Source organism: Citrus sinensis, chromosome 3, assembly GCF_022201045.2.
Source record: "Citrus sinensis cultivar Valencia sweet orange chromosome 3, DVS_A1.0, whole genome shotgun sequence".
Classification (NCBI taxonomy): Eukaryota; Viridiplantae; Streptophyta; class Magnoliopsida; order Sapindales; family Rutaceae; genus Citrus; species Citrus sinensis.
In genome coordinates, this window is record NC_068558.1 from 42,957,636 (window position 1) to 42,975,256 (window position 17,621).

The following is a 17,621-nucleotide window of genomic DNA, read 5'->3' on the forward strand; positions in this document are numbered from 1 at the left end:
ATATAATGGCATATAATTGAGTGATTCTATATGATGAGGTATTTCATTATGCGTTCGTTGAGAGCTCAACGAGTTCCATAAAAATTATTAGTAGTTTGGATGCAGTATTACTAGCTCTAGTGTGCTCTACTCTGTTCTGCTATCATTACAGAAACCTCAATGAAATGCCTCCATCACAGTCAATCAAAATAATTCCAAACCCATGATTAATATTGTTTGAGGGAAATACTCCGACGAGACCAGGCATGATGAGCAGATATCTGATGGCAGAGTTCTGCGAACCGGTGTGTCCCGCAAGAGCCTGGTATCCTGGGGAGCAGGAGCAGAAATACCCTGCTCATCCACGAGCACGTCAGCCGCGAGTCCAATCTCCTGTAAGAAGCATAAAGCCATTCCTGCTGTATTCCTGCTAAGGGTTTATTTGAGGAGACCCGGTCAACGACAGTTGGCGAGGCACGCTCTCCAGCCCGAGAATCTAGGCACGAAGGCCACGCAACCACCCACGACTACAGAAATGGGAAATCCACATCTGAAGGTGGGGAGAATAACGGGCGTAAACTGCGGAAGGTCGGGACTCAGAGGAAGCCTATAAAAAGATAGCCAACAAAGGTCAAAGTGTTAGATTTTTTGCTATTTGAACTAAGAAAAGAGAGAAAACAACCTAACAGCCATAAGATTTGTGGCAAACGTTCCCTGAACCTTCATATCTGACTTGAGCGTCGGAGAGTTTGCGCCGAGAAAACAACCGGCGTACTCTGACCTGTCTGTGTGCGCAGGAACCTCTGGAGAAGAAGCTTTACGAGGAGAGATCCTGGTCGTGGTGAAGTTGATCGAGCAGAGACCCTGGTCGTAAAACGAGGACAACCAGAATCTCGCATCAACAAATATAAATCCAACCATTTTCGTTATTGGGCCTAGCCGACAGTCAAAAAGGTGTAGATCCAACTCAGCCTATCGAACGGTAATCCGACATCGTCGCAGTCTGTTTTTGTCGATAAAGACTTGCTCTGTTCTATTACCTTTCTTGCTGCTATGTGACGGACCTGTGTAATCTTGGCGGAGCCGTCGCATGCGTTTGTGAAAACTGATTTAATATTGGTGGATTTTTATTACTCCAAAATACAAACAAATTCTGCTGAAAGACGCATTGGATTTTTCTATCATGCTTGTGAATTTTTACAGTATTAATAATAGGATCTGTTGACGCTAGTTTTTAGGTCAATTAGAAAATTAAATAAACGGAATAATAGAAAGAACAAAACATAAAAAAATTTTATGGTTCAGTATTTGGCCTACGTCAATAAAAATAAAGAGAGTAATTTTATTATTCAATAAGAATTACAACAATTTTTTTTTCTTTTTGTCTTAGTTATTTGCTTGTATCTTTACTTGTGTCCAATATGCATCAAGAGCTCTCTGTTTATAATACAATTATAATTTATAAGTATCTAATTAATTGATATCTTCTTCTTTTACTCGGCTTTCATTACTTAATTATAATTTTATCTGAAGTCTGTGTTTATCTCCTTATCAAATTGGGTTTCCGGAGCTTCTATGTTTTTCTTTTGAATTTAGATTAAGCATCCTAGATTCTTCTTTTGTAACGACATTTCCTTTGGTTTCATGCTTGCATAATGCCCATGTGCTTCTAACTCACATGCCCATGTACTTCCAGATTGCATGCATGCTTGCTCCACGATATTTTGCTTATGTCATGAAACTCATTTTTTTGCTCAATTAATTTAGCTCTATGACATCTTATTTATGTCATGAAGGTTAACTCTTTATTTAATTACTTTGGCTCCATGACATCTTACTTATGTCATGGACCTCAATTCTTTGCTCAATTACTTTAGTTTTATGATATCTTTCTTATATCATACTCCTTACTTGCATGCTTTCTTGTTTTTCTCTAACATGTTTTCACGCGCATGCTCTCTCGGCTTCTTGCTTGCATGTTGTCTTACTTTCTCCTAACAATAGGATCATTATAGTCCTTTGGATTTAAATATTTTAATCTTCGCCATTGATTTAATTAAGTGAATAAATAACTAACTACTTAATAGTTAATAGATAATATTTTTTATAATTTGATAAATATTTTCTAAATCACCAACAAAATTAAAAATTAAATACATAAATATACAAATTAATTTGGATGTGTAAACAAGAAATATTGATTATTCAATCTTTAGCAAAAAATGTTAAATCGGAATCCTTTTTGTCATTTACATCTGAACAATATAATTTTGATTTCTTAATTTTATCCATTGTCTATTTTTTAAAAAAAAATTACTCATTGGCTAAGAATAAGATTGAGTTGAATCAATTGTTGCAATATCTATTAACTTAGCAATTTTTCTGTTGACGTAGAGATAAAAATAAGAGGATAAACTAAGATTGAGTTGCGTTAATATTAAAATTCATATATTTTAAAAAGAAATATAGAAGTTTCAATAAATTGTACTTGTTTCTTTTTTATTAGTTAATCTTTAAAAAACACATTTAATAGACTTGATAACTAGTAAGTTTAACTTTTAAATAAACGAAATTAAATTATTATTCTGACTAACTTTTAATTTTATGAATTGCTAATTAAATCTAACGGTATATATTTGTACCACTATTGATTATGTAATTTTTCATAATAGTATCATAAAGTGACCCAGCAAACCGATATCTAATTAAGCATGCCTAAGTTCATTTGACATCACATTTCAAACCAAAATAGTATACAAATTGTTAGGAAATACGTTTTCTTCCTCAATAAGAATTTTATAGAATATTTTCTTCTTTAAATGATTCCTATTTAAAGAATAACTAATTTTTTTGGAACTTAATTTATTCAAGGGAGAATACAACTTGTAATAAGGAAATAAATACTTTTCCTATAAAAATTAATCATTATATATATAGAGTTTAGGTTCACTTATTTGTATAACATAACAACTAGTTTCTCTGCAAGTAGACAGTCTCTAATTTGAGCAAAACGGTACTACGGTAGATTTATTGAAAGATTGAGCATTATTAGAGTTTTGGACGTGATCTAATGTGATCGAAACAGTAGATTTTACTCCCATCGTCGACTATGATTTTTCTCCAGCATAAGAGTTGTTTGAGAGAAATACTCCGACGAGACCAGACGTGATGAGCAGATGTTTGGTGGCAGAAGTCTGCGAGCAGGTGTGTCCTGTAAGAGCCAGGTAGCAGGGAAACAGGAGTAGGAATATCCTGCTCATCCACGAGCACGTCATCCGCGAGGCCAATTTCCTGTAAGAAGCACAAAGCCATTCCTGCTGTATTCTTGCTAAGGGTTGATTCGAGGAGACCCGGTCAACGACAGTTGGCGAGGCATGCTCTCAAGCCCGAGAATCTAGGCACGAAGGCCACGCAACCACCCACGACTACGGAAATGGGGAATCCACGTTCGAGAGGTGGGCGGATAACGGACGTAGACTGCGGAAAACTGGGATTCAGAGGAAGCCTATAAAAAGGTAGCCAACGAAGGTAAAAGGGTTAGCAATTTGGAGACTAGAAGAGAGATAAAAGCCATTCTAAAAGAGAGAAAACTACCCAAAAGCCATAAGATCTGTGGCAAGCGTTCCCCGAACCTTCATATCTCACTTGAGCGTCGGAGGGTTTGCGCCGGGAAAACAACCGGCGTACTCTGACTTGTCTGTGTGCGCAGGAACCTCTGGAGAAGAAGCTTTACGAGGAGAGATCCTGGTCGTGGTGAAGTTGATCGAACAGAGACTCTGGTCATAGAACGAGGAGAACTAGAATCTCGCATCAACAAGAGTTTTCTATATAAACTCTTATGTTAAGTGAATAATTTTATCCTTCATATATTTTCTGTTTATTATTTATTTAATATTTTTAATTTACAAGATTTGACCGGAATTAGAAAGATCATAACACAATTTTTTTTGGGGATTAAATGGACGTCACATCCACTTATACATTTCCAATTTTATCAAAGAACTCAAACACCTAAAAATTGTTCTTGTTGATGCAAAATTTGTGGTTTATTTTCTCCTTAAGCAAAGATTTAAAATTACGAGCTTTGAAACAATGGTCAATTATTCTTCAAAAAAAAAAATAATAATAGTCAACCTTTCAATAGTCCAGTTAATTTTTTTATTTAATTTCTAAAAAAATAAAAATTTAGAGTGAGATGAAAAATGTTTGAGCATTTATTTTTCATATTACCTTTCGAATAGGAGAGGTCTTGGACTTACATAATACATAGGCAACTAAAGATTTAAAATCAGAGGAGTTATCTCTCACATTACATGCACGAGTCTTGATTAATATTTGTCACAAGGAGAGTGCTGTAATTTTTGTGTCCTAATGTTCTTCATTAATCTTCGATGGACTTGAACTTAACTTTGATTCTTGTATTGATTTCTCACATACGATGAATTTTTCGCGTTTCGTTTATTAGTGCTTCTCGTAGGCAACTTAAGATTTAGAATTGGGTTTTTCGTTTATCCCTAAACATATCTTATGGTTAAAGTTGGATTTGTAGAGCGGACTGCCGACATTAATAAATTAAAGATTTCATGGCCTTTTCTTGAAACCAAGGATTTTAAAAGAAAGAATTTTTAAATTTTGAATTTAAAAATTGGTCCAACATTATGTGGGCCCATTCCAAAAACTAGGCTTAAAAGCATCTAAGTACCTAACCAACAAAAGAAAAGGGGGGGGGCATATGTTTATAACCAAAAGTTGAACTAATCCAAAGGCCCAAAAAAAGCTAACAACAAGTTGGGTTAATTTTGGGCCTTATTCAAATTTTGGAGGAAGGAAAGAAATTTGGTTGGAGTCTGATAAATCGTCTAGCACGAGGAAGAAGGCGAGATGTTTAACAGAGAGACAACAAACCAAATCTAGCACATGTTTTGAGCTCAACAGGCTTCGCGCACGCGGGGTATTAACCTGAAAAGCCTTCGAAATGTGCTCCCTCATGAAACAACAATATCGAAAAATTAGCAGAGAAAGGATCAGATAGGGCTGTGCTTATATTGTAAGAAGCCATCACAACGGGACGGCAAATCAAACCAATAATTCCATTCTCCATTTCTACAGCTCTCCACATAGTGATTCTTTCAAAGGTTTAAAGAAAATTTTGAAAAATAAAAATATTATTTAAAGCGATATAGCTATAATTTAATAACATAAAAGATTTACTGTAATGGAACAGCATTCGAAGAGAATGATCAGATAGAGCTAATACAAAGGTCGATGCCATCATCTCGGCGATCAAACCAATAGGGAATCATATCCATCATCATCTCATTCTCCTACAGTAACTAATTTACCAAAACCAAAACATAAGATGAGTGAAATTTAATAAAAATTATAATCGACCCCGAAAGAAGAAAAGAGAACAGACGGCGACGTCTCTCTTAGGGTTTTGGGACTGGCGGTAGCTAAGATCGGAGAACGGAAACCCTAATTGGAGGTATTTATAGAGAGAGAGGAGTGAATTTTGTGAAGAAAGTTTATTAATTGTTAAGAAGCCCTTTATCCTCTCACAAAAAAAAGGGGAAGCCCTTTGTCTTTCAATTTAATATAACAAACCTCCCCTATTTTACTTAAAATATCACTAATGCCCAAAGGGTGGAGTGAGCTTCCGTATAGCCCAGCCCAAGCCCAAAAAGGAAGCAGAAAGCATTGTGTATTTTATCCATTGACCGCAATATCCTCAAATTTGTAACATAATAGCGACATTGAACCATCGGCTTCCGTCCGCCACCTAAAAAACAGCATGTACGGATACAAATCCGGCAGCTGCCACATGTCGGCCACCGCTTTCGCACTCTCACCGCCGCCAAATATAATATTATACTTGTACCTTCTGTTCAACTAATCAGTAAATTTTCTCTTTCTTTAACCGGACATGGCTGGACGATCTGTGAAACGATTCTTTCACAACATCTGTAAGCACTTGTACTTACTCCAATCTATTCTTTTGCTTTCTTTTTAGTTTATTTTCTGTTTTTAATAATTCCATACATTTTAGCAATTCTATTGTTTGACTTCATTTGAGCTATCAAAGTTCTTTTCCGAAACTAAGTAGAAGGCTTTCTGTATATCATGAATTCAAAAATTCTTGCTCTAAATTATGAATAGATGCTGTTCAGATGTTATGGCACTGCTGATGTTTGAAATGATAAGCTCGTAGAATTTTGTTGAAGTCAATTTCATATTTTTTGTGGAAATGCTTAGTTTTCATTTATTATTGTTTGTTCCAGATTATGCCAAAAATGTGTTGAGAAGACGAGAAACGTACGGGAGTCTTGTGTATGGTGTTCTTGATCGGTGTCAGTCCCAATGGACAAAGGCAGATAAGGTAGAACCGGACGCATTGAAAGAAACGGAGGATGCACCTCAAGCTTCTTCTTTAAGGACTGAAGTGAGGGAGATGAGACACGATCACTCTGGACTTGACAAATCCAGTTCTAGTGATGATGATGTTAATGTTAGTGATCCTAAATGGAGGTTGGAGCTCACTTGGCTCACGAAAGCTATTGAACCAGCTCTGCAAGTATGTAGGTCGGCTCTGCAAACAGGTCTGTTTACCTTTCTTGTGGCTTTCTGTATCATCTATTTTACTAGGATGATTACATGGTGCTGTTAAGGAAAGCATATTTGACCTCATAAGTAATGCATTCACTGAATTTTTGGTCACACTCAGTCATCTTTGTAGCTGACTTTGTATGTCATCTTTTGTCATGAATATGATGACATCCTAATTTGGGCATCCTTGTATTCCTAGCACCAGGACACTTGTAGTTCTCTAGTTTTACTGTTGATTGATGTAATATTCTATCGTTGTAATATGCAGGAAATGGAGTTGACAAACGCCCACCTGGCAGTCGATCTGTTTCAGAGATCATTGCAAGCATTCAACGGAGTAAGATTGGAATTGAGGATTGGAGCTTGAGTGACCTTACAGTTGGCCTGTATCTTATTTATCTTCGTCAAGCATCATTGAATCTATCTGAGCATGTTAAGGGTGTCGAAATCACGTCGGAATCAATTGTAAGTGTCAAGGACTTATTGTGGAGGAAATATTTGCACTCTCTATATGAAATATTCTTTAAACTTCCCTGAAATATCTACAAGTCCATTTTCAAATTTCACAACTCTGAGTTCTTATTAGGTAATGGTTTTTGTCTTAGGTCCAAGATCTCATCTACCACCTTGAATTAGCGAGAGGCTGTTATAGGAGTGATACGTTCAGCATTGCAAAGAATAGCATGCTTCGAGAAAGCAACATTTTAAAATTTGAAAAGAACTCCAGTGTGATGAGGCCTGGATATTATGTAGGAATTGATCCTCGCAAGAAACTTGTTATTCTTGGAATCCGTGGAACACATACTGTATACGACCTGATTACTGACATTGTTTCTTCAGGCAGTGAAGAAGTCACATTTGAAGGCTATTCGACCCACTTTGGTACAGCTGAAGCAGCTCGGTGGTTTCTCAATCATGAGATGGGAACCATAAGGCAGTGCTTGGAGAGCCATAAGGTGTCACAAAGTTTACTTACCTAGTTGTGCATGTTAATGGAAAAAAAATGAAATCATGAATGTTTGTTTTCATTGTTATAGTGGGCCTAATTCATCTACAGGGATTTAGGTTGAGGCTTGTTGGCCATTCTCTCGGTGGTGCTATAGTTTCTTTGCTGGCAATGATGCTTCGAAAAAAGTCTTTCAAAGAGCTGGGATTTAGCCCCGATATTGTTACTGCTGTTGCATACGCAACTCCACCTTGTGTCTCTAGAGAACTTGCTGAAAGTTGCTCAGATTATGTGACTACTGTTGTAATGCAGGTTGGCATATACATCTCATTAATTGTCAAATCATGTTTATTGGAAAGAAGCATCTCCTTTTGAAACCTGCATTTATATGTATATTACAGAAAATTTCTCAATGTAATCTTGTCATATTTGTTCTCTTTTTCTCATTGCTACCCCTTCTTATTATGCACAGGATGATATCATACCTAGGTTAAGCCCAACTTCTCTAAGGAGGCTGAGGAATGAGATTCTTCAAACTGATTGGTAAGCAAAAGGTTGCCTATTTGAGAGCTGTTACCTTCTGTATGGTCAATGCTGAAAAGAAAATCATTTAAATGAAGTGAAAAACATTCAGGATAATGGAAGTAGTCGGCATCATACTGTTAGAATTTACATGAAGGCATAAAGTTTGCTACTTGAGGATGCATGTTTGAAGGAAAAAAAAAAAGTTTATCTAGATATAAATGTAGTTATAAATAAATGACCATACCTAGAGGAGATACTAGGTAATGCATGGCCCGTGCAGAGGAGATGGTTGTTTCTATTTAAATTTTACCATTCATCATGTGAAGGAACTGCCTACCACTTGTTCGCATATAAAATTGTTTCTCTTCTTTTCAGCTTTAATTTTATATTTCTATAGGTGCTTGTTGGTAATTCAACCTTATCTCTTTAAATTTTGTATAGGATGAGTGTGGTTGAGAAGGAAGACTGGAAAAATGTCATAGATTTGGTCTCAAATGCAAAGCAGGTGGTGTCTTCAGTGCAAGATGTAGCTCGAAAACTCGCAGATTATGCAAACTTCACAAGCAAGAAAGATTCTTCTGGTAAGTTCACGTCTCTGAAGTCCCGAGATTGCCAAATGTTTATGTTCTGTATCTTTGATTGGGTGATCTTCATGGCTATGGTAATGTTTCATTATCAACTGTGTTTTTGAATGTTGGATAATATTTTGAATTTAGCTCTACCATGATCTTAGATGATTTTCTCAGTGATGCTTTTTTTATTGTTTTCTGGCCTTCTTTTTCACCATGGTTTCCCTTGTTTACTTGAGGAGTTCCGTCAATAATATACTAGTGGTCATGTTGGAGAGCCTTGTAGATTAAGTAATTCTGCTTTTAGGAGCAAATTGTTGCCTTAGGAGCCATGTTAAAGAGCTTTAATATTTCTGCCGACATCATTTAGCTGCGGAGAAGGCATTCATTCTAGGTGCACTAACATGTGTTAATTATTATTATTGCTTGTAGATGCTCTTATCAGAAAGGAATCATCTACTCCTAAGCTTTCTTCAACTTCAAACTCAAAGACACAGAATGCGACTGTCCTTGAGCAGGAAGGAGACGACGGCACTGTTCCTGAGGAGCTATTTGTACCAGGGACAGTGTACTACTTAAAGAGAGATGTCGACACAAACACCCGTAGCAGCGACAGCAGAGGTAGAGAATTTTTCACTCTCCTGAAGAGACATCCTGGTGAGCATTTCCAGAAAATTATACTCTCAGGCAACTTAATTTCAGCCCACAAGTGTGACAACCATTTGTATGCTCTAAGAGATGTAACCAAAGGTTTGCCCGGATCCAAAGATGAAGCCATTTTCCAATGACGGAAAACCAAATATTCAACCTTTCTATTGAATCTGTACCATTTATGCAAGTTATTTTGAGCCCTTCTAGAATGTGACTGTCCAGTTGGTTGACTACTTCCACTACTGCAGTACTGCTGTTCTTTGAAATAAGTTTACGATGTATAATCACCTTTTCCCTCTGCCTCTTATCTTTTGTAGCCTGCCAAGCATTGATTTAATGATTTTGCTTGCCTTAATATCAGTAAAAGATTTTTTTTATTTATTGTTTTAGATGTAAATTGTTAAGCATTCCAATATGTGTAAATGATGATCGAGCTTCCCCACCATTACCTAACATAGAAAAGGTATGGCTAAGGATGAATTGGCGGTATTCAATTGCCACACCTATCCGGCCCTAGGGGCTTGTAGCATCCAAGAAAAAGTAGAAAAACATACTAGACGCGAATTAGATAAACCTATAGTGAAAGCTTAGGTAATTGAAAATGTTTGTCTAGGCAATTTAATATATATATCTCATAAAGGTTATTCTAGTGAAACCGTTTCCCACTTTTTGCAAGTGGTTAATTTTTTCCAATTCAATTAGGAAATGTATGTATTATGCATGTTTTTAACTCTTTAAGTTAGTCGTCTAGTAGTAAAGCACCCTTCCCCAACGTGAGGGAAAGGATGCGGACATAGGGATTAATTTCCTCCCTCTTTTTTATGATTGATTGCGCCCCTAGAGTCCCCCATCTTGTGTGTGTATATATGTATTCTAATCAGGGATAAGGTATAAAAAAATATAGACTCTAAATGCAGTATATTTTGTTTTATAGTATATTGAAATCTGTATTTTTTTTTGTCTTTTAATTTATCCCCAATCACACACACACACACACACACGTGTGGATTTGTGGGAAGAAAGAGGATTGAGATATCACGTCGTTTGTTTTGAGCGCAGGTTTATGATTTATACTCAATAGACTATCGACCGATGTTATCATTATATGAATTTACTCTCCTAATAGAGAACCTAATTGTGTACAAATTCAAAAAATGATCGTAATTTAGTTGTTACAGCTGCAATGTGTGACATGGCTATCCCTTGCTTGGGCTGGGCTGAGCGCAGAAAGCAGAAGCACAATGATTACCCCATCTTTGTTCAGGTGACTGTAAGATACGGGGATTCATTTTATCAGACAAACAAATATTGAAACAAAATCAACAAATTATTAAAGCTTTAACATAGTTTTGAATGCACAAAAGTGGACTGTGCCCATGATTTAATTAATACAAACATTTTAGATTGGTTATCATGTACAATATACGATCGATTATGCTCATGGACTGCACTTTTGAAGGCATTGCCAACCCATTATGAATTTATATGAAGAAAGTATGTGTAATCTTTTTGGTAAAAAACAAATTGTTATTTTGGTCGGGAGAAAGTAATGTACTTTTAAAGTTAAGGGCTAAAGTAATTCCAGACAATTGATAAAATGTCTGGACCTGTATGTGCTTACAAACAAGTGGTGGGGCTTCCTATTTTTTGCTTATCAAGAGTCAAGACCTCGAGGAATTAATTTTGGCCTCTTAAGAAAAGTTCGTTTGAATTTATCCTCTAATAATTTGACTCTTAATACACATTAAGAAGTTGTAGGACCATAACCTCATATAATTATGAGTTAGGCTTTTAGTCAAAATTCTTGAAATGAAGTTAAATTAGATTCCTCCGAGATTGTCTATGCCTGTGATTAGATTTCTTTTCTATGAAGTTAAACCAGTTTAGTTTTCATTAATTTGGAACCACACATTAGTAAGGTGATGAACTATTTTTATTTTTGTGGATAGTGATTCAGGTCTTTTCTTCCAATTATTTGAAGGTAGACATGTAGATCCAACCATACGAGCTAGCATTCTAGTAGTCTTTTCTTTCTTTTTCTGTTCCATTGCAAATATCATTAAATTGTAGTTGGTTATTAAAAAGAAAAAGAAAATACATACCGATTCTTTAACTAATACGAAACCATCTCTCTCATATTATATCTTCTTGAAATGACAAACCCCAATTGTCGTTACTGTTACTACTCAAAGATATATCAGTCCCTAATATTATGGTTTAGACTTTGAAAAATTGCCTCCTATTCAAAATACAATGCAATATATATAAAACTCTCAACAGGTTATATCCCACAAGTTTCAATTTATATAAACTCTTGAAAATGAATCTTTCTATTGATGTTTCTCAATCATGAAGCAACGACATTTTCTTACCCATTTGAGTGTCGGGATTGAAGTTGATTTTTGAACATCTATAAGATACTAAGTAGCTCGTGAGTTGTATCAACATAGCTTATTATATTATAATTTTTATCATTCTTTAGGTTTTGAAACTATAAACGTTTTATCGTCTTCAAGAGGATTTATGTAATTAATTAAAGAATGAATGATAGACTTTCTTCTAGATTCAGAGAACACAATTTAAATGGAATGAAAATGAAACCCTAGATATATGGCAAATCATCTATGCACGTGCATTGGCCCCATATGCAACCTTGGTGTCGGCTTGACTAGTCTTAGAGGGACACAGGCTTGCATCAATAATTTTATAACTGATCCATCGTTGTCCTTACAGTCAATTAACTATAAACTTAGCTGATTGTTGATTTGTAATATTCTACACATTTTAAGGCATTAGGGCTTGAAATTAGAAGATCCCTAGTTCCTTTCAAGGCACAAAATAGTTACTACTTTACAATATAGATGAAATTATGAAGAAAATTAAGCAGTATCGGCCTTAGTGCTTAGGAACTTTGTTTATTCTATTTAAAAGACTAGTTTATCGAGTAAACTAATTTATCTTATTTGTAAGGTAAAATGAATCTCGCTAGTGGGAGCAACACCAACCCTTCCTTGTATTTGATCTATAACTAATTAAGTTGTTTCATCACATTAATTCTAACTATTAAAACATTTAGTATCTGACTATAATATCACTTATTGGGGGTTAGACCTAAAACCATCTAAAAGACTAGCCTTTCGGTTTTAATACCTGAATGTTCAAAGACTGATTAATTTGCCCAAAACAGATGTTATTTATGATTACTTTATAATTGTGTCATAGCTTCATTGGCCGGATAAGTTAAACAAAACCCATATAATATCATATACGATGAATTAATTAGTGTAATGGTAAGTTTGCAAGAAAAGATTGTTTGACCGCAGTCTTGTAAGTTTGTTAGTTCTTCGTAAATGATGTAATTAGACAAATTTGACCCTAAATGATGCCAGCCCGAAAGGCCAAAACAACCAAACTTGAAACAATGACTCTTATTTTATCGTGTTGTATTTAAGAGAAATTATAAGTACAAGTTACCAGCTGGTGGTGACGTGGTAATAGGCTCTCATGGGCCCCCACGTGTAGTTAAAATAGTGCCACTCGTGCGGCGTGGCGTCACTGGCGTGTCTTTCTATTGGGCACGTGCACCGCAATCCCGAGGAATAACATTTGCTTTCGTTCTCTTATTTCTTGTTTTCTTCAAGATTTTATTATTTTTATTTATCGACACTTTTTCTTGGAGAATTGACGAGGAAGCTCTCTTCTCTTTTAAGGGTATTTTAACTTACCAATGCTGTAATTATTGAAAGTAGATTTTTCAAGTGTATAGGATTCCGTTTTCTGACACAATGATATTAAATAGTGTGCGAAAATGAATAATAGAACTAGCACTAGCAAGCTAGTTAAAATTAGGTTGAGCTTGACAAATAGAAAAATGCAAGAAATGATGTTCAAATAATTGAGGATTCACCAAGTACTCGCCAAGAGCTAGCAACATTTTTCTTAATTAAGATATGATATGGCTTCTTTAGAATGTCTAGTTTTGATGAGGATATGTATGGTGGTATGTGAGAGGGTAATTTTTATGTGGTGTAATTTGGTTTACAGATATTGGATTTGAGTATATTATGTACTATTTTAAAGTTTGCAATGAGATGAATAAATTTTTGTATTGCTCTTAAAATTTTACATCCTTTAAACTAATTTCTTATTTTTTGTTTCCCTTTTCGTTTGTTTAAACTTGAGCATAGATTTTAGGAGAAGTATGATGTGGAGAGATGAAATTAGGTCTGCTTTTGAAAAAAAAAAAATCTAATTAATTAGATTAAATAAAAAAGTCCCTTGGAACACCAAAAGGATATATTCTTCAAACTTTTTACATATATAAGTTCTAGTTTATTTATTTGAAAACAAAGTCTATATGCAAAATTAATGAGATTATATATACAGTGTAATGCTGCTTTTAAGATTGGTTGAACCCCTCCATCTATATTATTGTCTACAGGGTGATTAACATTGCTAATTTAATAATCTCTATAAGTTAATTAAGCGTGCGTTCTTGTCTGGAAGAACACTCTTTTAATTTTTGTTTTTCAAGCTTAAGTGGCGAACAAGTACACATGAGCAATGACCTAAAGCCAGCCATTTTCCCAATGGTGGGATAATGGCCGCCATGCAAGAAGTTAAAAGAACCCCCTGTTGGTACGTCCATTCATTTGTGTCTTTCCAATCGATTAGCCTTGTCATCACTCAAAATTTTAAGCAAATATTGCAATTTGCCCACTTTTCAATTGCCGCAGTTAACATTATTGACCATATGTTTTTTTGGTTTTCATTATATATATAAATTTAGGCAGCTCAGTAGCCCAACCTAAGCACCTTTTCCAGTTAACCAGAAGCTAAATAGCATAGCATTAAAAGGTTCATTTCTCATTTTTCCTTTTTTTTTTTTTTTTGGGAGAAAGTGTTAAGTTGGGATGTCATTATTATTAGTGTTAGAAGTGGGGCCTAATTGCACACTTGGGCTAGGTCTACATGTTGGTGCTTATCTGTGACAAAAGAAAGTGATTGAAAGTGATTAATGATTGTAAATTAAGATTAATTAATTGCTAATAGTACTGTGTTGCTCGACAGGCCGTGACCTGCTGAACTTAAACTATTCTAACAAGTGTATAGAGGAAATTTAAATGAAAAATCCTCTCTCTGTCTTCTATCTGTGCTTCTATTTGTCCAAGTGTTGCATTTCAGTGTCACTATCTTTTGTTTCTTTCATTTTAGGAATATGCTTTTCTTTTTTGTTCCTTTACACTCTTATCAGCTTATATTAAGAAACCCATCTCCAAATTAAAATCCACCATTTAATGCTATACATCTACCATATATAAATTCGTTCTTAGTGACCTAATTAAACTAATAAATCAGGGACATTTAATGCCAACCTTTACATCGTATCTTTGATTTGTTAATTGATCAATTGACTGATTGATAAGGTCTCATCATCAGCTGATTAACTTCAACTAAGTATATTGGTCTAGCTACCTGAACTAGATTTGTATATTTAAGAAAAGAATCAGGCACATGTGTTGAGATTTTCCGATCATTTGCTCGTGTAGAAAGTGTTCTTCACATGTAACATGTTGGAAGGTTCCGTTAGATCACCTATCATTATGGGTGTTCTCAATTGTTAATTAAAAAGTTCAGGTGTTATCTAATCATAATTTATACACTTAAAAAAAAATAATAATGTTGTAAAATTTCACAAATGTGTCCAAGCTCCAAGTACTATAAGAAACTACGAAAGAAAAATGATTATATAGACAATTAGCTACCCATGAACATAGCTCCGACGGTTGCGAATGTGCTTTGCGTCCATGATCATCAGAGTTCAAGTGATAATAATGGGGGGTATTGTTTGATATTCAGTGAATGAAAATTCTCATCTTTCGAGGAAAAAAAAGACAATTTGCTTAATGACAGCCTATATATTAATTCTTTATATATATTTATATATATATATATACACACACGCGCATATACAGAGTGATTTTTCAATCAAAGATTAATTAAAAGATATAAAAATTTTAATTTTAATACATTATATGATAAAATATAATGTATTAAAACTTATGTTTATTTTATCTTTTATCTTATCTCTTATTTTATTACAGTCAGATCCCTTATACACACACACACACACGTATATATACACAAATCAAGTTGGAGTGATCTAGCGGTGAAGGGTCAAATCATAGGATAGAATGTTACACCTCAAAATTTCAATTAATTGCATCTGGCCTAGTCTCAGACTCTCAGTTCTCTATAAACGACAATTAACAGGTCTTGCTAGCAAATGTTTACGTCTCAGTTTTGTTTCGTTTTGTTTCGCTTAAATTACTAGAGTAACATCAAAGAAAATAAATAAGATATCAGAAATTGCTTTTGGACACGCTAAGAAACTGGGGATAACCTATGCTCCTTCCAATCAACACTCTTATTGCGGTTCACAATTATAAAACTTCTGATTTTGTAATTCTTTTATCATTTTTTTTAAGAGCAAACCGCGTTAATCACAGACCAAAATGGCAAAAGATTACAGGTCAAGATTGCAAAGCAAGCCACATCGAGCATAAATATAATAGGAAAGCTCTACACGAGAGACACAAAGAAGAAATCTAATCTAATGCAAAGTTAGACTACGGCTGTAACATTACAATACAAATTACTCTATTCACTACAGAGCCCAACGATTATACAAGAGAAATTTAGAGAAATCTTGATGTTTTAACTTGATTTCATGATTATTGATCTTATTATAGCATTCAAACCTTGAGCAATATTAAATTTGTATTTACTCTTAAAGTGGTTGTATACGAATTAACACAGCCTTAAGAGAGAGATCTAGACATATCAGTAGTTTAATTTATGATCATTAGTTGTAACTCCTTGACCATTCACAACCAATCAATTACTTTTAACTGCTTTCAATTGATTAATCCTTCGTTTAGTACGGATCGAAACATGATGACCTATTGTATATTTAGTTGAAGTTATAAGATCACTTATACAAACAACTCAAAATAAATGAGGTACAGTAGATCCAATCATCAAGATCAAGCAAATAGAAATGGGTTTGGTTTATGCTATTTCTTTTGTCGTATAAGGATGGCAATGGAATCTCATATGAGCTTTTAAAAATTTTGGATGAAGGGTACTGGAAGAGTATTCTATAAAGGAAAAAAAATTAATGAAATTTGTAGCCCATTATGGGGACCAAATGTAATTAAATATTCATTATTATATGATCCACCTCTCTCATCCTCTAGTGTTTATAAACTTGATGATAATGCACACCTGCACAAAGCTAAGCAATAGCAAATTAAACCCATCCAAAAAGAAAACAAGAAAAAAAATACCAAAAAAGATCATCAATCAAGAACAAGATGACCGGTTCCGGTTCTCCTTGTGGAGCTTGCAAATTCTTAAGGAGAAAATGTGTAAAGGGATGTGTTTTTGCACCTTATTTTTGCCATGAACAAGGTGCTACTCATTTTGCAGCCATTCACAAAGTTTTTGGTGCAAGCAATGTTTCAAAGTTGCTTGCTCACCTCCCTGTGAATGACCGCTGCGAAGCAGCTGTCACAATCTCTTATGAAGCTCAAGCTAGGCTTCAAGATCCTATTTACGGCTGCGTTTCGCATATTTTTGCTCTACAACATCAGGTAATTAATTTGTACCTTTATATTTATTTTCTTGCAAATTTATTGAAACCCTAATTTATTTACCATTACTTGTATATTTAATGGTGGGCTTTTGCTTTTGAATCTTGTAGGTTGTTAATCTACAAGCACAGCTTGCTTCTTTGAAAGAGCAAGCTGCTCAAAGCATTCTCAATGGCTCTGTTACAACAAACCCTAATCATGAGAAATATTATGGGAAGCTTCCTTCACACCCACAAGATGTTCAGAGTTGGTTTCATCACCAAGAAGATTCAGATATGGAAAGACTATTTAGTTCAAACCTTCACAATCAAGGCGCTGCAACGATGCCCTACTGCACTGATCAAAATGGATTCATGAATCCAAACTCTTTGGGGAATAGTTATGAAAATTCAGCCATTGCAAGTTTTGGAGAGGCTTCTCACTCCATGGGTACATTTGAGCAATGGAGTTTCCAAGACTCTGATGATCTTCAATCAGTGGCCTTTGGTTACATTCAAAATTCATAAGAGAACCAAGACCTGGCTAGCTGCAGCACACACTGAGAGACCTATATATAATTGGTGAAGACTAATTTTCACCGCTTTGTCAATTTTGAATTTCCTGCTGCTGCTGCTGCATAATTTGAGACATGCACTTTTGTTGGCATAAATAAAACCTAGGAACCCTAGAAATGTTTATAATCCAGAAACCCTA

The 17,621-nt window shown here is 34.9% G+C and overlaps 2 protein-coding genes and 1 non-coding gene across 3 annotated transcripts; 2 read left to right on the forward strand and 1 right to left on the reverse strand.

Annotated features, from left to right (window-relative positions):
* Nucleotides 1-5,213: 5,213 nt before the first annotated feature.
* LOC112498442 (small nucleolar RNA Z102/R77) lies at nucleotides 5,214-5,301 on the reverse strand. Its single transcript, XR_003065758.2, has one exon. It is a non-coding gene; the product is annotated as a small nucleolar RNA Z102/R77 (small nucleolar RNA).
* A 396-nt stretch (nucleotides 5,302-5,697) lies between these two features.
* On the forward strand, nucleotides 5,698-9,650 carry LOC102621395 (uncharacterized). The gene is made up of 8 exons (XM_006479497.4): nucleotides 5,698-5,942; nucleotides 6,258-6,575; nucleotides 6,851-7,047; nucleotides 7,188-7,538; nucleotides 7,640-7,840; nucleotides 8,001-8,071; nucleotides 8,495-8,634; nucleotides 9,055-9,650. Exons 1-8 carry the CDS (start codon nucleotides 5,903-5,905, stop codon nucleotides 9,408-9,410), a joined length of 1,674 nt encoding a protein of 557 aa, XP_006479560.2. The 5' UTR covers nucleotides 5,698-5,902; the 3' UTR covers nucleotides 9,411-9,650.
* A 6,940-nt stretch (nucleotides 9,651-16,590) lies between these two features.
* On the forward strand, nucleotides 16,591-17,621 carry LOC102617094 (LOB domain-containing protein 29-like). The gene is made up of 2 exons (XM_006480030.3): nucleotides 16,591-16,928; nucleotides 17,039-17,621. The coding sequence occupies exons 1-2, from the start codon at nucleotides 16,650-16,652 to the stop codon at nucleotides 17,432-17,434; spliced, it is 675 nt and encodes a 224-aa protein (XP_006480093.2). The 5' UTR covers nucleotides 16,591-16,649; the 3' UTR covers nucleotides 17,435-17,621.

What these genes read in the sequence shown, in the direction of transcription:
- LOC102621395 (XM_006479497.4), top strand. Translation starts at nt 5,903, where the DNA reads ATGGCTGGACGATCTGTGAAACGATTCTTTCACAACATCT. An exon ending in GAGATTCTTCAAACTGATTG is followed by an intron (nt 8,072 to 8,494) that starts GTAAGCAAAAGG and finishes AATTTTGTATAG; the next exon opens with GATGAGTGTGGTTGAGAAGG. An exon ending in AAGCAAGAAAGATTCTTCTG is followed by an intron (nt 8,635 to 9,054) that starts GTAAGTTCACGT and finishes TATTGCTTGTAG; the next exon opens with ATGCTCTTATCAGAAAGGAA.
- LOC102617094 (XM_006480030.3), top strand. Translation starts at nt 16,650, where the DNA reads ATGACCGGTTCCGGTTCTCCTTGTGGAGCTTGCAAATTCTTAAGGAGA. An exon ending in TTTTTGCTCTACAACATCAG is followed by an intron (nt 16,929 to 17,038) that starts GTAATTAATTTG and finishes TGAATCTTGTAG; the next exon opens with GTTGTTAATCTACAAGCACA.